This window comes from Polyodon spathula, chromosome 6 (assembly GCF_017654505.1).
Source record: "Polyodon spathula isolate WHYD16114869_AA chromosome 6, ASM1765450v1, whole genome shotgun sequence".
Taxonomy (NCBI): Eukaryota; Metazoa; Chordata; class Actinopteri; order Acipenseriformes; family Polyodontidae; genus Polyodon; species Polyodon spathula.
The window spans coordinates 17538458-17562510 of NC_054539.1; the positions used below are offsets into that span (position 1 = coordinate 17538458).

At 38.0% G+C, this 24053-nt stretch overlaps 1 protein-coding gene across 5 annotated transcripts in view; it reads right to left on the reverse strand.

The window, feature by feature from the left end:
• Window positions 1-4010: 4010 nt before the first annotated feature.
• The window catches only part of LOC121316947 (SAM and SH3 domain-containing protein 1-like), a 330556-nt gene continuing 310513 nt past the window's right edge, over window positions 4011-24053 (reverse strand). For all 5 annotated transcript variants that reach the window (XM_041252344.1, XM_041252345.1, XM_041252348.1 and 2 more), the window contains exons 9-20: window positions 23039-23171; window positions 22292-22665; window positions 19678-19752; window positions 19400-19531; window positions 18405-18543; window positions 16601-16770; window positions 15517-15726; window positions 13904-14054; window positions 13489-13617; window positions 9588-10609; window positions 7374-7505; window positions 4011-6857 (exon numbers count right to left, since the gene is read on the reverse strand). In XM_041252344.1, coding sequence (XP_041108278.1) covers window positions 6600-6857; window positions 7374-7505; window positions 9588-10609; window positions 13489-13617; window positions 13904-14054; window positions 15517-15726; window positions 16601-16770; window positions 18405-18543; window positions 19400-19531; window positions 19678-19752; window positions 22292-22665; window positions 23039-23171 — 2925 coding nt within the window. In that variant the 3' untranslated portion in view covers window positions 4011-6599. The remainder of the gene's footprint in view (window positions 6858-7373; window positions 7506-9587; window positions 10610-13488; window positions 13618-13903; window positions 14055-15516; window positions 15727-16600; window positions 16771-18404; window positions 18544-19399; window positions 19532-19677; window positions 19753-22291; window positions 22666-23038; window positions 23172-24053) is intronic.

Genomic DNA, 24053 nt, shown 5'->3' on the forward strand with positions numbered 1-24053 from the left:
TACAACATACAAGCAAAGGAACCTTTTATTCAAGAGAACAGACTGAACCAGTGGTAATATTACTAATGCTAAGAGGTCTGCAAATTGATTTTAGAACCTTGAATTGCACTCATTAATTTGAAAACTGAAAAGTATATATATATATATATATATATATATATATATATATATATATATATATATATATATATAATTGTTTTTGTAACAGTAACAGTTGAGCCATAAGACAATGATCATGATCCTCAGAAATATAGTGGAAAAGCTTGATATCCCAATAGAAAATGTTGATGGATTATCACATTTTTTTTCTCCATCATACTCTCCAATATTAGTTTGTAGTCAAAAGACAAGCTATTGTACTTGAACAGTAACAGTTTTATGGCTAGTTGAAACCCAGTTATCCATTCCTTTTCAGACTGAAGCCCTAGCGCTAAAGGTTGCATACTGTATATATGAACTGTACCATTTGTCTTTTAATTAAGAACTGATATGACAAGAATCTCACTGGTCACTTCTTATGCCACTGCCTAATTCATGTTTTGCATGATTAGATCATAACTATAGACAACACTGGTTCTCCTGTAATAGTTTCGTTAATGAGAGTCCAGTCTTTGCAGTTCTGGTGCCACACTATGTAATCCAATTAAACTGAATCATCTTGTTTCTGAACTGTAAGTATACAGCATCAGAAAATGAACGTGCTACTGAAAAACAGATTGCTAAACTAGTTTAACAAACAGCCAGCCTCCATTATTCACTAAAATACAAACAACTGTTAATATATAAATAGGTTGCCATTTAAATAATAGCCTGTAAAAGTGTGGAAAGTGGGAGCATTTTCATTTCATAAAGGTACAAACTGATAACATCACAATATTATTAACTAATACTGTCCTGGTGATTCAGATTAGGTGGATTATCAGCACTGCTACAGTACCAGGCCCACTGTGCAACATCTACTCCAAATCTATTGTGGTGCCTTTCCTGGTTTTGCTGTGGTGTGCTCACAATTGAGAGTAATATACTAGTATTATAATGACAATCGAATATTTTTTTTTTTCTGTAAAGAAATTTAACACCTGGCAAAGCTATTTTGAGAACGCTGGCTGCCCCAAGGCCAGTATGCCTACGAGGGAGTGGGAGGGAGAATTATGGAAGCATTTGGGGGTGTCCAGAACATTTTTGGTGGGGTTGTAAGAAGCATGTTGTACAGGTTTGGGCTGGGCACTGTGTATGTTCGGCTTGGGTGTTATAACTGCATGGGGGAATGCCCCTGGAGCACCAGGTGTTAAGCATGGCTCTGGGTATGTTTACTGCATTCTGATCTTCAACATGCTACTCATAGTCACCCATTTTCAAACAAGAAAAAGTAATTCATAAATATAAGAATGCATTAGGAAAAGTTTCAGGTGATAGAGATTAGTATGATAATATTAATAAAAAAAACATTCCTGACTGTCCCTTTTCCTGCAATAAGTATGAATGAAATACTGGGTCTAAGACAGTTGTAGTCCAGCTGTACTCACTATCAGAGCAAAAAAAAAAAAAATCTCTGGTCAAAACCTAACCAAAAAGCACCAGCTAAATCAAATAATATTTTTATATTGAGCTCCAGACTGAGTGCAAATATAGTACAGCTTAACACAGAACTAGAGGCAGACCATTGTGGGGTCCAGCTTTGGAGGAATGGAGAATTGTGTACTTCTGGACAAAGGTGCTTTAAGAACATTAAAGAATAATGTGGTGGATAACTGAAAAACCTTTTCACTTTCACCTTTCAGTCAGGAAAGCAATTGCCTGAGGCAGTGACCGACGCCATCTCTGCTGCAGACCAATCGGTTAGTCAGTTTGACGCTTTGCTAGAGGGAAACCTACATAAAAAAAAAAAACTAAACCACCACCATAAAACACTGTAGTTTGCTATAATATACTATAGAATGTTCTGCAGTATACAACCACAATACAAACAAAAAAAAAATTACACCACAGATTAATGTAGCACCAAATGAATTCCTGAAAAACATGGGTTCAGCAATAAATAAAGAGATAATGATAACCGAACAAGCTGACTTGAAACAAGAGGTACTGTATGTGTTAATAGACTTGGTTTTAATATTAGACTTTTCAAAGGGTAATGTTACTTTTGCTTTAAAACAATTCTGCCTTGATGCAATCAGTTACCTTGCATTCTGTTATAATGCTGCATAGGCCAAAGGACCTTCACTACAAGTAAGGTGTCCTAAATGGTGATTATTTTTTGGGCTGTGCTGTTAGCCTCAGACAAGTTTCGTTTAACTTGGCTTAGCTGAAATAAAAAATGTTTTTGTTATTGTTTATTTTAAGGGACACTACAGCACTTCATGCCATCCCCAGAGAAATGCCCTGAAGGTACATTTATTAGTTAAATGCTCATTACTTGTAATTGTATACACTTCACTGGCCAGTAAAGATGTCTTGGGACAGTGGGTGTTCTGAGAAGAGGCAAGTAAATTAAGTTGCTACTTTTTACTCTTTCATCTCTCTCCCTCCAACATTATTAGGCCCTGATGTGTAGACAAGGCCATCATAACTTCACACCTAATTAAAATAAATCGTTCCGAAAAACCACCTTCAGTGCAATGAAAGCTTGGCTTCTCAAGACAGTTACTGGCGGATAAAATGTAATGAGAATTTACTGTATCTGGTACCATAGTAAATTAAAGACATTTCTGTTTGAATTGCCTACTTTCAAGTCTTGCTCTTAGGATATTTGCTCTTAGTGAAATCGTCACCACACCTTCAACGTTTTTTTCAGTCATAAACATGCTGTGCAGCCAGTGACATGCTTTGACCCAGTTTAGGTGAAATGACCTAGGAAGCGAAACAGCTACTGACACTGAAAAACACAAACAGAACTTTCTTTAACCTGGTTTGGAACCAGATACCATTAATAAAATGAAAATACATGTGTGTCTATCAAAGATCCATGCATGAAATCCTGATAGCAAAAGGAAGTAGATGTATAATAAAATGTTTGACATGTGGGTTCTATGTGTGTATATAAAGACAGACCTGAAGAGGAGCATTTCTCACTTGCTTTGTCATTGGATCTTGTAACTTTTGCTTCAAACTATTTTCAGGCAGAATAAACAAATCGACAGTGAAAAACTGTACCTCAGTTGTGTTTTTATACAAAACACATAAATAGCCACTAAATGTAGTTTTATTTCCAAATAGCACATCATGATCACTCTGATGACAAACCAAAGCCAATACATGTCTACAGGAAGCCTTGCCAATCTTTACAGGTGTGCACGTTAACTTTCCTAAATGTGTGGTGTCTACTACTGTCTAATACTGTCTCAACCCCTCAGTGTTCTGACACTTCAGTCTTCTCAGCAAGGAGGGCTTGTTCTGGTTAAAAAGACTTCTATGGGGGAAATGTTATTAACAATTAGAATAGAAAGAAGGATTTGTGGGACCAACCTAAAAAACACCCCATCATTAACACATATATTATTAAAGAAAATAATAGCAGTGTGATGTTCTCTAATTGTTTAAAAGGTGGAAAAACAGCACACAGAAATGGAAAATGACAATAGATTAATTAAATAGCTGCTAGACCAAGCTACGCAATAGGCTATTAAATTTTATATTAAACCACCCACGTTTTGATTAGGCCTTAAATTTAGGATAACTGTCCCTTTAAAATGTTGCACTACCCAATGCTGTACCATATGCGTGTGAATAGGTGTTATTAGCAAAACTATTTAAAACAGATCATTTTTGTTGATGCCAAGGAAATGTATTGTACTTCAGAATGACAAATCGTTATTTACTTTTTTTTGTTTCAATACACAGCAGAAATCTTTATGGACAATTATTTGCTAGCTTAAACAGCGTAAAATAACACATACATATTTTACATTACATACTGTAGCTTTCCATTAAAGCAGTTTGCAAGAATGCATTTCTACTGATATAGTACAGATAATTACATTTTATATGAAAAGCAAAAGGCAAAAAATAAGTTATTTAAATATCAATTTAATATACAGAATGTGCAACATTTGTTAGTTATTACATAAATGTATTAGGGCTTAACAAGGCTTGTAACAGTTATTTGGAAATAAAAGTTTACCAGAGCAGAGTATTATTAGGAAGTCATTCCATTACATTTGCACAGCAGAATGCCAACCAAGGTAAACTGCTCTTTAGCAAGACAAGTAGGTAAAATTTTCTAAATAAACCTAAAATATGACATGTAACAATCTTTTAACATATGGTACATTACACTATCACCCTTGAATTAAGCTATTGTTTTAATTTTGGATGGGATTGGTTTATTTTATTTGTAACTGCCCTTTGTTTGAATTTATAGAGCAGAACACATTTTAAAAACTGCTAACCATTTATAAAGAAATAAAAGGAACGGGCTAGTGGTGTTACTATCTGCAGGAAAAGGATCACTTTTCACTAATCCAGTTACCACAAGTTTTAAACGGTGGTCTTAAAACCTGGAAATGAAAAGCAAGAAATCAAAGGCAAAGCTCATTTCCTAAAACATTTGCTAGTTTAAAAAGTTTGAACATGTTTGTTTGTTTTTTCTTTGTTTTTGCCCAGCTTTTGACACAAATGTGGTGGCATTCCGGATCTCAATCAAGATGTCAAAGGTGTTGTATTTCTTGGCAATGGCAGTTAAAGCCTTTGTTTTAAGATACACAGCAGTGAGGTAACACACACTGGCTAAGTCAGCAAACACCACACAGCTAACGGCATAGTTAGGCTACAGTCACACCTCACAGAAGACAGGTGTTCTACCAGGTGTCTTCATATTAATTATCTAGTTACAACATCTAAAGCATCTGTGGTATTTGTCTTAATTAATTGAAATATAGGTATTACATATATATTATTACCCTTATGATACCTAAACAAGTTTCAGTTTCTTAAGCAGTTTAAAAATGTCATTTTAATTACCTTTTTTTTATGATGTTTCCAAAATACTTTGATAGTTTTAGGTTCTGTTGCTCCAATGTTGAGTTCTTGTTTTTTTTTATATCCGTCTTTACCTAGCATTGCGATTGCTTAGAGATACACTGCCAACACTGAACAGACTCCTTTATTATATTCAAACAATGTGGCAATGAAACATTTTAAAACAGGCAAACATTATAAATAAGTAAAATGACTATTCAAAAAAAGACTATTGAAGCTGTTAAAATGAGGTTCCCACAGACGATTCGTGCCTCCAGGAGGGCTCGTGGTTTAAGCTCCTTAAATTTGAACTATGTGTCTCTGCTTTTAGATTTTGTGTTATACCGCACCAGTTATAATGGAAGCTGATTGTGAGGTAACTGTATGGCCGCCATGTTGTTAGAACATCCTTGGAAATGAGATGTATATTTCACTATTCATATCCTAGTAATACTATGTGGCAGTTCACTGGCATAATGTATAATACAACATTTTACACTTTACATTGGGTTATTATCCACAGACCACAAACACGCTTCTAGAAGCATCTTTTGAAATTCCCTAAATGGGAGTTTATGGTAAACCTGAACAACATAGTCTTTGAAATAGTGACTTGCTTAAAAGACACTTTTTCTTTTTTTGGGGGTTGGGGGGTGGATAGGGGGGAGACACAATTTCAGCTGATTTCCCTAAATACTTCAAGTTTTTACTTATCTGTAATAATTCTGTAAACATTGGCCTAAATTATTTTGAAAAATATGCAAATCAAGTTTACTGTCTTCAGTTAAAACTGAAGCGAATAATATTATTCACACTTACCTCTGTCGTTTCCTCTATAATGCCCATCATATTTTGTAAATCATGGCCAGTATAGAAAGTCATGGCTAACAAATGTACTTATTGATGCAGTTCTACAGTAAACTACTTTAATATCCACGGCACCAAGCGTACATGTTATTAATTCAGTAGAATGTAGTCAGTTAAATTAGTTCTCCAAGCATTGGAAACCTTGTCAGATTTGCCATGTCTGACTACATATGAACACTGACTAAATGAATAGCAGAATAAAACTATTTTACACACATAGTAAAACAGATACATCACAAATAGCTCCTATATTGAAATCAATCTTGGTAAAATAATAAGTAGATGGATTTCGCAGTACATTCTGCTAATTAAAAAAACTGATTACATGTGTATATATTCACTATATTGATTTTACATATTTGTTTGTATGGCAAAGTAAAAATGTGTTGTATATAGCAAGACAATATACTTGATTCATTGCAGACACAGGATAATTAGTACTGTACCACCAGCTTTGTTTAACTAGCTGGAACTACAAAAGCTGTAAATTAAGTAGGAATGAAGAAAAAGCTTGCTTAGCTAACGCCTCTTGTTGCTTACTAGTGCTACAACAAGCAAAAGAGACTCATATGAAGTACTTTTATTAACCCACAAGGCAGTTCCCGTCTTCCCTATTGAGCAAGCACTTGTTTCTAAAGGAAACATTTAAAAAAACAAAAACAAAAAAATCAGTCTTTACAAGGCCTCCCATGTTTATACTTGCCAGTCAGGTGATGCAGTAAACACCAGAAAAGAAAACTAAACAAGAAACAAAAGTTGAAGTCCCTGTTTTTTCGTTATAACTGAGCATCGTCAGATTGCACCAGCCTAGCCCCTGCTAACAGCCTGTTTACGTGTCGTTCCTCCTTGACGCCAGCTTCCTGGAAATGAGTCTCTGTCAGGGAGGCTATTTGGTTCAGCGTGTCATATCCTGCTGCTGTGAGCAAGTTTAAGTACATGGGCAGTCCGATAGAAACCAGCCAATCAGAGACTGAGTTGAGATGTCCCGGGGTCACAGGCTTCCGGCAGATTTCAGTTAGACCTCCAGAGGGGATCTAAACACGGAAGGGAAAAGCAGTGTTGTTATATAAAGTTAGAAAAAACATTGCAAGAAGCTGTATTCTGGATTCTATCAATTAGCTGAAAACAAAATATGTAAACTGCTTCACTGCATGCTGTCTCAGCAGAAAATGAGACTTTATAAGCATGGCTTTAATTTACAATACCCCCTTCAAATTGCATTCCCATTAAGATTGTCAATTCACTGGTTTACAAATACTGTCGATATGTTTGACATGCAATCAGCAATACGTCTGTTTCTGACAGACACCCACTGTTCTGGTATAGCTCTGTCCACCTTAGAGAGATACCAGTAGTTCTCACACACTGGCAGATAACTAGTTCAATAAACCCTTCACTTTCAGTGAAACTGAGCATGTTATTTGAATGTTTCCACTTATACATCTTCTATAGACATATTATATATATATATATATATAACCTGTACATACATTGTATTATATAGAGTGGGCAGGGGATACTTGTTACTTGTTAACATAAGGCATGCTTACCGCCATGCGGTGCTGTTTCCGAAGCTGCTTCACCCGAACTCGGTCCATGTTTGAAGCCACATCGTTAACAGGCTGCTCCAGGTCTTCAGCATACCTCTGCACCAGGGATTCTGGAATGCCACAGCGACCATGCTGCAAAACACACACACACACAGACGCACAAAAATGTAAGTTATTGTGATCTATAGGTACTGTATACAGGTATACACATATGCCTTTATATATATATATATATAGACACACACACACGTACGTGCTTTTACATCTGTAGGTTAAGCACTATTAGAGCTGGCATCCCTAGTGTTAACAGTATCAACCTGAATCATCCAATTTCTTGTAATATTAGCCATCTTGTTGACAGATGTTTTTGGCTTAAAGAACCCAGACAGTCTAGCTATATAAAGTGTAAAAAGCTATAAAATATTCAAGAAATGACCTCACTGTGATCGTTAAGTGTGATGTTAGTCAACTCTATCCTAATGTTTCTAGCAGTGTGTAACAGACGAAAATTTATATTTACAGTGATGCTTAAACTTTCCAATTTATTTATAAATTATTTGGGGGAGGGGTCTGTCAGTTTAGTCTGGTCCCAGGAAAATGCCTGAATATGACAAAATTAGCATTGCATGGCATACAACAGATAGCAAATAATTCAAGAATGTTTACACTCCAATCTAATATGTTATGAAAAAAAAAAAAAAAACATTCCTGAGCTTTAGGGATTACCTGAACACAGTTTCTCTATACCTGATACATTACACATTGTCAAAAGATGTTACCTGTTGAGAACATGACAAGACTGATAACATAAGCACCAGTGAATCACATCAAACTTGATACATCTTATGGTCTCTGTAATACTAAGCTATAGAGATGTGGTTGTCTGGCACGACTCACTAATAAAATTCACTGCACACAGCTTTACCTCCTAGTTATCTAAATAACATTTTCTCCAAGTCTGTTCTTAAAACAACAGTCTAGTAGCTGTAGTATCATGTTGCCTAGGCTACCACATTCATTTGCAACTAAATATAAAATCTGATACTAGTAATGTAATGGTATGTTAACCAGACAATTTAGTGAAAAATATATTTCAAATCATCCTTTCTGTATACCAACTGCTTAATGTGCCTTGTTATTCTGATGACTCAGCACTGAGTTTACAAACTATTTGCTTTGCCATCTGTTTTGTTTGCACTTGGCGTCGAATATGCAGACAACTGTTGGATTTAACAGCATAAACCTATGGGGCCATATTTTCAAAGTATTACACATCAAAGTATTTTTTTGAATGATGAAAATGTAACAGCAAAAAAAACTTGAGTGCATTCAATTATTTTACTAGTTTCGTAAACTTCAAGAAACAGGAGTAAACACTTTCAAAATATGGACCATGGCTGGTGCAAATAGGCCTCAAGAGTTTAGACTTTGCCATGGATTACCAGCCCTCAACTTCCCTCAAGAAATTATAGGAAGTGATCATTTTGGACTTGCCACACAACAATTGTAACTCCTTGTTAAATCAGTGACAGATGCTCATCTATTGGCAGTATTACAGTGTTCATTATTTTTTGTCCAACCCCCTGTATGCAATTGTGTATCTCAATTTCGACTTTCTTGAGCTGATTTTTACCTCATACTTTGTGACTGGAGCCATCCTAACTAATCACAATTACACAATTAGCTTGCTGCACAAACTACATTGTTCTGTGTATAAAGGCTGAGATTTACACAAAAGAATGAAGACATCTTTGTTGTCTGTTGACTCATATACTTGCTTCAGTTTTACATTACCAAAAATAGGCATTGGGAAGGTCCTGAAGCTGTTATATAACATTTGTATAGCAAGTGACTGGGTTTCAGCACGCCCATATTTAAGTTCAAGCCACCCAAAATCTTTTCTCCTCATCAGGGACAAAGGGAGGCCCAATAACATTAACAGCTAAAAGCAAGCTGGTAATATTATAATTGTAACTGTATGCAGTAAGGGGCTCATAAAATAATACTGCTCTATGTGATCCAATACATGTTTTTTTTTTTTTTATTATTATAGGTCTAGACCTCAAAATGCACAGCTGTAAATGTGGCGAAAAGGACATCAAGCCGCTTTATTAAAACAAACTCATGAGTTAAAGCTTTCTGAACAGGATCCAGAGACTCACAATACAGGTAAACTGACAGGGTGTGCATGTCATCCACTCTTAAAGCACTTACCTTGTCTGAATAAGGCTCCTCAGTGAGATCGATCCCCTCAGACTCTAACCTTTCCTCAAGCAGCATTTCTAGGTCAGCCACCCTTGTGTGGGGGATCTTCCTTCCCAAGGCTGGGCCCAATCTGACACCATGCATCTGCAGACAAGCTGTCTCTGGGAGATCAGAGAGCCAAGGTGGCCGTGTAGCTGGGGGGGTGCCTGGCTCCTCCTCGGGAGAGGCAAAGGGTGGTCTACAGTCAATTGGACTAGAAGAACTGGCCTTTTTTAAGGGTAAAGAGAGTGCATCTGCAGTAGGGAGGATCAGGGTTGGATGATGAAGGCCATTAGCTAAGCGTTCCCTGCATTTCTTGTCAGGAACTGGAGGAGGCTGCAATGGCTTTTTGGAATGTGTCTTTGTGTCGCACCTCACTTCGTTCTTCTCTGGGGCTTGTGCCTGGGGGACTGGGCTTCTAGATTCTTCTGGGTCAGTCTTGGTGAGCTCTGAATCACTCATGATTACGGAGTTCTGTAAAGCTACGTGCGACTGAGGGTCACAGTTTGTATCTAGTTCTATTGTATTCAAATATGAGTTCGGTTCAGTTTCTCCCCCTCCGGTAGTGCTGGGGGATTGCCTTCTGCTGCCCTGGTCGCACAAAGTGTCTGCACAAATACTGATGGGCCTAGCTACTTTGAACTCCAAACTATGGATTTTCTTGCTCTCAGAGCTCTGCTCACTATGGAGGTCCCCTAGCGAGCGAGAACGTTTCCACAGGTCCTGAGCCAACTGCTGTCCGCCCAGATTCTCACAGCTGCGGCTCACAGGCACCAGCAGACTGCGGCGGTTCTTCTTCAAGCTGAGGATGTTGAAGGACTTGACGGAAGGCTTGGGGAAATGCCGCTTGCTGAACTTGCACTCCTTCTTGGTATGCTGCAAGGCCTTGGTGGAATTTGTCGGTGGAAGAGTGGGGTAGTTGACCAACTGGTGGCTGTTTGATACAGGTTCTGCAGAGGATTTGGTGGACAACAGATTTTTTCTGATCTTACCTGAAACACACAAGTCATAATCCTTCAGTATGCCAGAAATATTTAAAAAGTTATAAAATAAGAGTTGCTTAATTTCTGCTTCAGACAATAACTATAGTACCTTTGTGACTATGTAGCAGTAATAGTAAAAGATTATGTAGCAGTGTACAAGCTTTAAAAGTAACAGGGATAATTGAATCAAGAGAAATTGGTTTTGTAGGTTTTTACATGCTTACATCTAGCTTATGTTCCAAACACTCAGTAGTCTGTATCTACCCTGAACAAAAATAAATATATTTTGTGATAGTCTAGATTTGCGGTAGTAAAAAGTTAAATGGCTCATAATAAATTTCCTTCCAGTCAGTTTAAGAAACAACGTCAGAAAATATTTATTTTGATATGAAAATGTTAAAACTGTGTACACTGACACAGCTAAGATACAATGACTGAATACATGTTTAATTATTCACACACAGACCAAAGTTTCTTTACAGAATCTCATTCTCAACCTCATTCTTTCTACAGGCTGCCACCTAACCTCTTACATGGTTCTGTATAGGACAAAAGCTGATGAAAATATAGGGATGTTTGAAAGGAAGTAATCATGGAAGGATTGTTTCTCCCATTAGAACAATTAAAATTCTTTGCACACTTATTATGTAGAGGGAGTCAGTGTGTTGGCATACTATACAGACTTCAGACCTCTATCGTCATTCCCACAAAACAGACATCTCTAACATGTTTGAAATATTGAGTGTGAAGCAACTTTTCATCAATCTGATGGTCTCATCTGATCCTGTCAAGACAAGACCATTTACATGTTGTGTGTCTGTCTCAGTTCACCTCTCTCACGTATACTGCCAATTTTCTACATTCAGTGAGTGTTTGAAAGTGGTTTCTGTGAGGATTGCAATGGAGATCCAACAACTGAAAGTACAACTCCAACTAAAACAATCTGACTTCACCACTGGCATCTGTCATTAACTAAGGGCTCATGGTGTGTTTCTGTGCTGTGTGCAAAATGTCAGCACAACCTGTTGCATCTCCTTTAAAAAACAAAACATGCATCACAAACACACACTCAAGCTGCCATCCCCAAAGGATGACTGTATTGTTCCCATGATAACTCTGATAGGTTTGATATCTAACTTTGTTTCTTGTGTTGCTGACCTTAAAATCAAAACAAGGTTAAATTGACCAAGCTTTGTGGGACTCTTAATTTCAAGTGCAGATATATTCTCTGATTACTGGTATCATATAATATATATAAAAAAAAGGTTAAAAGAACACTTTTTCAATATTACAAAAAAGTACTGTTTCCACTCATCAATCTGAGGCAAGTATAGTTTGTAAAGAAATGTTTCTTTTTAGTACATTGAACATTATTTCTAGAAACTTTGGTTATTCCACCATATTACAACTTCTATTGTTATGTGGAATTAAAATTCATGATTCATACCAAGAGATGTACACTGATGCCAAGAGTGGCAGTGTATCAAGCATGCTCAGAGAGTAAAGCAATGCCTTCACTGCTAGGATGAAACTTAATGTAAAAGAAAATCATGCGACAGGTACAGCTGATGGGAAGCAGAGTCAAGAGGATGACGAGAGGTTGCAGCAGAAAAAAAAGCAAGCAGACAAAATTATATTTAAGTCACAAATGGGTTTTATTCCAGAACTAAAATCAGTCTCTGCCATGACAAATGAACACAATCGTTTAGACAAACACTGTGTAAAGGTCTCAGACATCCTTTAGATGTGGAGCTATATATATATATGGAAGGATTTAAGATGCAATTTTAAACTCTTTTCAAGGACTCTCTAAACAGCAGCTTGTCTGTGGCTTAAAGCAGTCACCTTCTTTTACTTGAGTATAGCATAGCTATGTAATTTGTATTATTACACTGAACCTCAGCTCAATTAAATATGACAATTTTAAATACGGCAGTTTCATTTATATATAGATAACCTGTATTTTTTATTAAACTATTGTTGAAAAGTATTTGCATATAACAATAGTTAACTCTTTTAAGCACATGATAAGATGGTGTTAAACATTAAAATCCCACCTAAAAAAAACCAAAACCCAACAAAACTATTAACAGCACGATCCTAAAATGAAATTCACAGTTTGTTTCTGGCATCTTTACATCTTAGCTGGACCTATAAACATTCACAGAATTGTTGCACCAAGAATAATTAATGCAGTTTAAATGGAGGTTTTTTCTATTGCGTCTAATTATTGATGGCACCAACACTGTGCAATGAGCAGTTTAGATTAATGCTACCTAAATGTAGCAACCTTTTCCTCACTGTACATTTATTTGTGTGCTAAGCTATTTGAAAACTGAGGAACATAGGCATCTCTTGGCAACGCAGGAACCACATCTTATTATACAATAAAGACAGCTTTTGACAGCACTCATTTTGATACTTAAAAAAAAAAAAAAAAAATATTGGGGAGCGTCTTCTTTTGCTGAACCAATTTTCTAAGAAGGTTACACCATGCTGATCTTCAATATTGTGATAGTTTAGTCATTGTCCTGAGCTGCTATATGCTACTCTTGGCTGAACAGCAATGGGTTTCAGAGTGCAGTCCTTTCTCCTTTTGAAACCAGAACAAATGGAAGACACCTCACGCACACAACACAGCGAGACTGCTGTCTGGATTGTCTTTGTAATGCAGCAATGATGAGTGGATGTGTGTGTCCGCCACACCACTACGCAGAAAAGAGGAGGATGAAGCAAAAAAAGATATGGCAAAGAAATGAAGACCAAGCAAAGGAGCAGTAGCATGTTCTCCTTTCTACGTTGAAGCATGGCAGAAGAGATAAGGTGGGCAGGGCCCTTTGGCACAAATAGAAGTGTGGTATGTCACTGTGTTTTGGTGATGTCATTACCGTTCTCCAGGTTTTCACTGCTCTCGTAGCAGCCAGAGTCCCGGGGAGACTCCCCAGTCAGGCCTTGCCCATCTGACAGGAGTGTCTCCTGGGAGCCTGAGTGAGAGCTTTTCTCCACATCACTATTACCTAAAAAATAAATTAAAAAAAAGAAAAAAATGCATACATCAGCAACGTGTTTATAAATATATGTTATAATATCATCTAATAGACTGATCTTATCATAACAGACATGGTCAACATGACAAACTTGCATATTCCGAAAAAGTAAAAGAAAAATCACAAAAGCTTGTATCCTGATCAAAATAAAATAAATCAACTTTTTGGAATACTTTTTTTTTTAAATGTTATGTGCAGACAGGCATAGAGGGTACGCCACCCTTCCCAACCTCCCCAACAACTTGTGATCCCTTACTGTCATATTCCTGCAGCAGCTCCACAGCAGTCATCAGAACGGCTCTGTGTTCAGGGTCGCTGATGTTCAGCTCACCCAGATCCTCCTCTTCCAGCAGCTTGAAAGTGTCTAGATCCTCATAGCCGTTGAACAGGAAAGTTGGCATGTGCTCCTGGGGGAAGGTGTGACAACAAGGCGATTCAGTGGATCAGCCAACACATTACATTGTGCACAACAGCGTTCATCTCTGCTGCTGCTGCAATCAGAAATTGACCAAATAGTTGAAATCCTCCTCATTGTACTGGCTTTTTTTCATATTCACAAATTAATGTGTGCCTAGGTGGAGATGACCTGGACTTAGCGTGTTCATGGTAACCTGTTGGTTATCACCAGCAGGCTCATTGGTTATTTTTATTTCGTTTCAATTTTTGTGATTGCCTGTATTTATTTTATTTGTACATTTGAACTGCATTTTACAGATCCATCAACCCATTGTTTCAGCCTCTAAACAAACATTTGCTACACCAGCAATGCCAAATAAAGTCCAAAAGGAAAGAGAATACCCAAGATGTGACTCCCCTATACCACTGGGGATTTTACAATTCCCTGGGATTTCTTTTGGAGTCACGGTATATCACAAGAGCAGCAGGGTTTTCAAACGGGTGCTTTTGTGTTTGTTTTTTTTAAGAATCGAGACGCTGTCATTTTGGTTAAAGTGTTCATACTGATAATGTATTTTAGTACTATACACCTTTAGTACTATAAACACCAGGTCTTTAGCAGAACACCACAACCCACAAATTGAACTCCTACACATCCTGTTGTCTCTTAAACAAACAACACAAAAATGGTTTGTGTTTGTGTTTAGACGTTACATATATAAGAATAGGGGCATGTCTTCTGCATAGCCATGTTCACAGGCCAAGCTCGATTCCTTCCTCCTTCTTACACACCTGCTGTGTTTGTTTATTTTTTTGTTAAATGTCTTCATCAAACTGTTTATTTAGGTCTGTGAAGTCTGCTATTTATGGAGATCTACAGCTCTTAAGAAACCTTGCATTAAATACAGCAGTAATAGGCGTTCTCCTTAAATTTAAGTACACCAATGCAAAATGTTTAAAATGTAAGAGCTCCACAGGTCCAAACGCTAACAATTACATTACCCTTGTGAATAATAACCTAGCCACAAGCATCATGAGTAATGTTCTCAACCAAAACCAGCTGATGATTATTTTGGGTTCCCAAAAACAATATTAACTGTAAACATATGTTTTTCCTGCTGCTACTTTTCCATGTTAACTGTTTAATCACTTCAATATTCCTTACATTACAGAGCTGACTTTTCATATTAGGATTGGATAAAACTACATTTTTTGGCAACAACTACATTACTGTATCTTGAACTGTTTAAGCAACTTAAAACAAAAACCCTGTTCACATTCTTTTTATTTTTAATGTTACAGTACAAGCCTCGGAAGGCCAATGTGTGGTTTTATACCAATTACTGGACACAGAGACACATCCGCTTCCTGAATTATTTATGTAGTTAATTAAAATAAAATAGCTACTTCGGGATAGAAGAACACAGTTTCTTCTCACAGTATGTCTGAAATGAAGATGCTTTCTGGCGTTACCTTGAGGTTGATGCGCTCCAGGAGATCCTCCACTGACTTGGGTTTAGGGGGGCGGCCCTTCCTCCTCCTCCGCACTGGCCTCTTGGGTTTCTCCTCCTCCTCGCTCAGCACGTCCACGTAGATGAACTTGAACGTCCCCACCTTGTTGTTCAGCAGACCCATCCAGGTGCCCATGGGAGGCTTGCTGATTATGTCAATGACATCTCCTTTCTGATAATTAGAAAAGGACATTTTGGATTTAAAATGACCCCTCGGGAAGCAAGCAAAGTGTTCTCTTAGCCAAAGTGTTCTCTAAGACAGAGTTGACCACTGGATTCAATATGCCAGGGCCAATCACGATATGAATGAATAAATACAACTGTATTTATTACTTATGTCATGACGCATGTGCATCAGCATATGAAACAAACAGAATAAGAGAAAAGCAACAGGCAGGTGCACGTTAATAAACAATAATAATAAAACTGACAAATTAACAAAGCACCCCTACATACGATACAAATGCAGCAGCGGCTCGAACAGTAATTATGAATGCAAGAAGGAATTTGAACACAATAGTTATTATCAACACGGCACCCCTACACACGTGGGAAAAATGCTGCAGCGGCAGCAGCAGCTCTAGATTACTCGTGCGATGAAAAGTTGGTTTTGAAAAGACTGAATAAACCATTTGAATTTGAGTTTGATGACGACGAGTTATCCAGTTACAAAACAGCAATGAATCGCCATCTGTGCCAAAAAGGTGTTCTTAAGCGAAGTTTCTGTTCCTTTATGTGGAGCATTTACAATGGGGGAAAAACCTGTTTCACCACAAGGTTGTTCTCTAAGCCGAAGTGTTCTCTTGGGGGGTGTTCCTATATGTGGAGACTACTGTATTTCTATTAAGCACACGTTGTTTTTTAGGATACTTTCCCAAAGTAGATTAGCTAATATTGTAACCTACTGCACACACGCATGTATATATGTGACTAGATAACTTAATAAAATAGTTAGGAGAGAAACATTATTAAGTACTTATCAATTTATTAAGCACACTCTCATTCCTGTATTTGAAAGAAAAAAGTGGGGTGAATGGGATGTGTACCTTGAGTTTGAGGGAGTCGGAGTCATAGGGGCTGGGAGTGAAGTCTGTGTGGACCCGGGCTCGGCCGCAGAACGGACCCCTGTAGGGGGGCTCCTCGTCATCACCGTCTTCAGACTTCACACTCTCCCTGTTGCTGGCGGAAGAGTCCGTTGTGCTCACTGTCTGACCGCCTGCAAGAGAAAGATCAAAGAGCAGTTAATCCATGTCTCTTGTCCTTGTCATTAGACGACACCTGCCAAACTCTTTATTATTTCTTTAGAAGTCTGACTAAACCACATGAAATAAAAACTCATTGGTTCACTGCTTACATTTACAGTAACAGTAATTAGCTGTTGGACTGTGCTTTTTAAATTATTTTTTTATTAAACACAGTTTTCTGATTACATTTATTGGGCAGGACCTGTAAAAAACAAAACAAAAAAAAACAACAGATGTACAAAATGAAAATGCAGCCATTCCAGGAATAACTTTAATGGACTCGTGTTTTTTTCTGCCATCTATGTAAACTAATCCTGAAGGCAACATCCTCATTATCCATTGTGTTATCCAGAATCCTGGGCTTGTGGTGAGGACAGACTGTTGAATGTGAACAGGATTCTATGAGCCTAGGACCCAGAAGCCAAATAAGCATTGCATTAATGCAACACTCTACACCAGATCAATGTTTTGTCAAAGTAAGTGAAGGGCAGGCTAAAAGCCAATGGTGAAAATGGCGGTGAAACTCTAAAAAGAAACAAAATTAGATCTAAAGAAAGTGTTACACTCTTGAGGTTTGGGACATCCAGAGTTAAATAATAAAATATACATAAAGCTTTTCTGCCCTGCCTCTTCGAAATATGAAAAGAAAAAAAGGGACTCTTCAAACCACAAAGCATAAGCATGGCTTTGGAGAAGAATACAGATAGGAAAGCGATCAAGAAAAAAAATACCTCGCACCACTTTGATCTCATCTTGGAAATGCTTCCGTGTTCATCCTTACACACCAACAAAAAGGGACCCTTGTTAAATCAGTCTAAACGCTGTAAAATTACAAAGCCAAACTAATATCTAAAAGATGACATCTGTGGTCAGAATTAGTGAGAGTGCCTCCTGGAGGCTGTTTTAGTTATAATGCTTGAGTCTTTCAATTACAGTACACCCTTGCTATAAAAAACCTGGCCCCTCGATCCCAAATTAAAAAAAATATGTAAAAAAAGATAAACACACAGTGAACATCCCCGTCAGTATGCAGTGAAGTCAACTCTTTGTCTTAATAAATAATAAGCACTGTGTAACTATGCCTCCGAAATTAAAATAATTTTGTGTTGCAACAAAACTGGAAACTACATAGATCGTTTGAAAAAAGCAGTAACGCAGGCATATATTTCTCATGAATACAGATTGTCAAAAAGTCCTGTTTTTTACTTTGATTAGCAACAATGCGGCAAAGCAAAATTGATTAAAGATAATAAAAATAAACTTGAGGATCTCATCAATTTACTCCAACAGTTTATCCTTCATTTTTGATTGTCCTTTCGCTATAATCAACCCCACGATACAACATACAAATGGTTTGGACCCAACAGGTTTGTTATAGCGAGAGTGTACTGTATATGAGACAGCGGTAAAGTTTGAAATAATTTTACAAATTATAACTAAAACTGTAATGATTATATTGTAGTTAAGTATGATTCGTGTAAATAAGCCACTGCAAGCCTGTTTAAAGAAAAATCCTTATTTCTATGGTTATAGAAATGCTTTTAACCATGTTTTGACCACTGAGACAGCACAGGTCATATTAGACTGGACACAGCAGCACCCTTACTCATTGAACTCTGCCCACTTAGAGAGCTCCTCAGACTCTCCACAGACCCTCCGGCCTTCAGCTTGGGCTTCTCCAGCGAATCTGTGACTGGCAAATCTTGGGACTGAGGGGAACTGGGCATCCCATCAAGATTTGACTCCTTTGCATGGAAAAGAAGAGAATGTATTGGTTAACTATTGACACTGAAATGTGAAATGATGCATAATCTGCAACAACCAGCAGATGGCACTAAAGCTCAACAAATGTATAAGCACTTATTTTTAGAACATCACATTTACAGAAAACAAAAATTTTGAACAGTCAATTAAAACGACCATATTAGAATAAGCTTTTTTCATGAAAAAATGAAAACACGGTTATGAATATGTAAGACGAAGAGTGTATTTGTCCCACATATACATTCATGTAAAAAATATGGGGCAAGCATACTCCTCTGTATCTCTGTCGCCAGGGATATGCATTCTCCATGGTTACAATCACAAAAGGAATGTGTTTCTATTTAAAGCAGCTATACCGCGGTTGGCAGTTTGGTAATTCTGAGTTTGTTGCTGAAGACTGCAGTAATCCATACTTAAGATCTAGTGGCTAAACTGCATGCCCTACAAAGAGAGGCTGGAAAAAGTGAAGAGGACAGAACAGCAAAAATGCGTGGAATATGTCTAAAATCAGTCCGTTTTAACGTGAGGTTTTTTTTTTTTTGGTAGAAATCTTGGTTCACATCCACAGAAAATAAACAAACACATTAAGAACCAGAGAAAAAAAAAAAAACTGTTCTGAACTGGGTTTTACATATTCGAAACAGTCCACAACAGCATTGGTTTTGGAAACACCTGCTTTCTTAATATTTCTCTTTTTTTATTGCACTTCAGTTACAATTAAAGCTGCTTTCATAACCCTCCAAAGATTAGTCATGATGATGATTGTGCGCACGCGATTGCTGCTGGAGTTAAAATCAATCCCAGGCTCTGTGCGAGCTCATGAAGAGAAGGACTAACCTGTTCAGATGCGGGGCTGCTGTACTTTTTGGACATTCGTTTCCTCATCGTCTCTTTCACAGACTTCACCTTCTTACCAAGGGATAACCTGGATGTGGTGGGAGACTTCACTACTTCCCTGTAAATCGCTTCCTGGGTCACACAGAATCAAAGAGCAAGGTTACTCCTTGAATATTAAGCCCTTAAGGTTTTATATACATTAAAAACAAACAAACAAACAAACAAAGTAAAACAAAACACCACTCTCAAGCCTGCCAGTATAATTATGACCAACTTACTGTTTGTTCACAGCCATTGTTTGCGATCTGAAGTGATCTATTTGTCAAGTCAAATCCTCCAAAGCTACAGGTTCTCTAGAAACAAGAGCAGAAGTTTTGTTAAAACAAAACAAGAGCAACAGATTAACACCCTTGAAAACAAAGTGTGAGATAGCACCATGTTTCATGCCATGTAAAATGGAAGTGACTGACCTTGTGTCAGTTCTATGCGATGTTGCATTTTGATTGGTTTCACGCCAATTCAGTAAACAAATACTGAAGATGAATAATGTGCACAGCACACCGACAGTTATCTTTTTTTAAAGCCATTTCCTCTAATTGGTGTCCTTTGTGGTTACCCAGAAGATATATTTTGACAAACTATAAGTCTCTATAAACATCACATTCTATGGCCGTTTATAATTGCTCTTACAGCTTTGAATACATTGAAGCCTCTAATTTCTAGCAGGACTTTGTACAGAGTTGATGGTTAAGGTTGTTGCTGTGTTCTCAAAACTTTCTCTAATCCACGCAGGAACACAGCAGACTTGAAAATAAGAAAGCAGATGAAACGTCATCCTAATTGTTAGTTAGTTTTGCATCCAGCTCTGACATTCCAAAACGTTAAGATGGAACTGGAGAAGCTCTAAGCCACCAGCAATATAAACTTAGTTTAAAGCAAACTAAATATTGTCTTTGTGAATTGTACACAATGACAAAGCTTTTCTGCTAAGTTTCAGTATCATACCGAGTACACCATGACTTAAGCATACTGCTGCTTAAGCATAAGACTTAAGAAAAAAAGAAGCGATCATTATAATAATGTCCAAGTGTTTATTTCTTGTTGATTATATTAGAAACATTTGTGTTGGTGGCACAAATGGTCCGTACTTACGTTCCATAGAATTTAGTACTGCTAAAGCATCGACATAACTAGAGTCTGCGGAGGAAATAACATTTTATATTCAATGGAATGGTCATGCATATAGAGAGAAATAAATCTGCATCAGTAAATTCATGCAAATTTTTGTAGGTAAAATAGAAAACAGGGACAAATAATAAAAATGAATGACCTGGCCATGAACAGTGACCACTTCCACTGAATACAACAAGGACATTTCAGTTTCCTCAAGGTTGCAGAACAAAAAGCCTGCTCTCAACACCTTCATATAAACGGCAAACAGTGATTCTGCAAGTAGAAGAGTTTCTATTGATTGGTCTCCACTAACAGCTCTTGTGATTTCCCTCTTAGGAGTTTAACTGAGATAAAAGGTAGCGGCTAGGAATAAAAAATACAAATACATTTTTTTTAAAAAGCATGTGCAAGTAAACAAGATTCCCTTCCTCTGCATTAGCCCAGCCTGGTTCCATGTACAGAAATGAATCAGAAGCCTACAGAAGCACCTGGGGCAGCTGATCTAACCCTCAAAAGCTATCTAAAGTGCAGATTTACTGCTCCAATAACAGTCCTTATCATGATTTAACTACATCTAAAATTAGCTTCTTCTATGGTTTTCATACATAAACTTCTATCTGAAAAACCCGATAACATCCTTCTCGAGATGATATATGGTATTTCCAGTGTGGTCCTGTTTCAACCATGGTTTATAGTGGAGAGCATAATGAGGCCAGGTAACTTGTTCCTCGGTCACAAAATGTATTGTAGGATTGAGCTATAGCTTGCCTGAATGACCACACAACGAGCTGCAGAAATAATCAACTTCTCATGGAAGTGTAAGTTCAAAGTGTCCTTGCTTACCTCTGGGACTGGATTCAATCTGGCTAAGGGGTTCAATATGTTGAGTTCTAGTTATCTCAGTCCTGCTCTGGTTAGACATTGGATCACATCATGAAAACATCTATTACAACAATTAAATTGAAACAGAACCTGCACCTATGCTTTGCCCTATAGTATGTCAGGGCACTTCTCAGTAAACAACTGCCTGGTTTAGCCTCAATATGATGCAAATGCAAAACAAACAAACAAACAGAAAAATGTGGTTTAAGTGTTGTAAGAACCCAACACAGAACCTAAAGAAACAATAATTCTGCAACCTTATAAGAAAATGAAAAGCCACACGAATTAGAGGGGGTGGGTGGGACCCGCTCACAGACTCACAGACTTCTGCTGAATGCGCAAGAGCACCCTTTTCGTGCAACGGTCCACAGTTGCTGCCCACTTCATGTCGGCCTCCCCCTCCTCCTCTAGCAGGCAGCGCCGGAGATCATTCTGGTCGGCTTTGCTCAGTGTCCTGTCCACCACCGGCCGTACCAGCTGAGACCAGTTCAGGTGTCCATAGAGGCTCCTTTCCACCACATAGGTGATATTAAACTCACTGACAGCCGTCCGCCCCCTCAGCTTGCGGATAGGAAAGCCACCGCCCACGCCTCCACTGCCACGCCCCTTAGCTTTCTCCTGGAACAGCTGGAGGTCGTTGTCAGCTGGGGAGGGCGAAGACGCTGCCATCTTGGTAGTGGGCCTCTGGTAGAGGAAGTGCCTTAAATAGGAGTAGTTGGTGTCCATTTTCTTGAGATGCACCTGCTTCTTGACACTCTGGATTTCCTCTAGGGACACCAGCAAGTGGTGCTGGGGCCTGGTCATGCCATAAAAGCCGTAAATGCTCTCGCTACTTACCGCATGGTTTATTGGGCTCAAGGCCTTCCTCATCTCGCCGTCTGTCATGGAACGTGACACCTTCTGAACCTGGTCCTCCTCGCCACAGCCCTCTACTCCAGAGGAGAAGGAAGAGCCGCTTCCAGATTTCTTAGACAGCTGGATAAGGCCGTGACTGCTACTGGACTTGCCAAAGGTCTTGACCAGCTTGTGGCCCGACCAGGTGTCCAGGCTGCTGGAGGAGGGCGAGGTAGTCAGGCTGTCCGAGTCCTCCTCAAAGGAGAGCTGCTGCAGGGGAGACAAGGAGTCCTCTTGGGGGAGATGGGGCTTCTTCTGCACCCCTGTGTAGAGCGCAGAGCTGTCCTCACACATGGGGGAGCTCTCAAAACACAGATCTGCACAGGAAGCAACAACAAAACAAATCAAAGCTGAGCCATGGTCTTGTGCTCTCCCACCCTGTATATTTACAGGTTATTTATTTCATATACAACAACATAAATGAGAGTTGAAAAATTTTACTTACACTTAATATAGATTCAAAAGTAAAAGAAAATACAGCTACAAATAGGGAATGTATTTATTGATTAAGGGTTGGGCAAACTTCACTATGTTTATATGAGATTTGTAAAAATTATTCAATGCTTGAATTGAACAAAAACACTTGTAATCATCGTTCACCAAATTAAGAAAACATGCTTCTACTGTAACAGCCCTTTCAGTGTGAAGCTAAGCAAGTTGTTCACTTTCTGGGAATACAGTTGCCCATACCTTCTGTGCTGGGCTTTTTCATTTCTTCCACTTTAATCAGTTTCTTTCTCACTCTGCGGGTGGAATTCACCAGCTTGTGCAACCGCCTAAACTTCACTGACTCTTCAGTTTCATCATCAGACTGCTCTCGGGACTGAAAGACGAGCAGAGGAGAAACATAAGTACGAAGGAACCAAGGGGAAATGAGATAGTGAAATACAGAACACAAGTACCAGACATCAAGGAGAAAACATGTATGCAACATAGACGTGTATGTAATACAACAACATCATAATTTAAAATGAAAATGTAAGGCTATGTTTCTTATTCCAAACAACAGTCAATTCCAGAGCCTAATAAACTTAAAGCAGCTCTGAGTAGTATGCATTCCATCAATTTATGACAGCAAAGGCATTCCTGATAGAAAAGTTGTAGTAAATCCTTTGACATTTTTACAAACATTTTAAAACCAGTTACAAATCTTTTCCGGACTCAATTATTTTACTTGAAACATGACACAATGACATGTGTTGTAGTCCCACTATGGAATAATGCCAGACTACCTTTCACTTTGGTACTGTATTACAAGCAGAATGACCAAGAAGTTGAAATTGTGAATATTTACAACACAGGAACCAATGGCCATGACAAAGAATCAGTGTCCCTATACAGAAGCAATACAATGGGAAATAGGCTTTCCATTTCTTCTCTAGAATATGGTTGAACAGAAGTGAATAGGTGCAGCATTCCAGTGGTGGAATTGCCTTGATGTTTATCTTATCACTTTTTTATTGTCATTGATGTTAACATTGAATGGCTAGAATACACATGGAGAATTAACAAAAATGGAGAACCAACAGAATATAAACAAATCTAATACCAAATGTGGGGCACAATATCAATTTTCTGTCATTTCCACCTCATAGGGTTTATTCTCTGGTACAAATCTAGTAAAATTTTGTAATTTTTGGGATCCAGCTATAGAAGAATGGCAGGCAGAAATGCAGAACCCATAATTCCCTGTTCTTTGTAATTG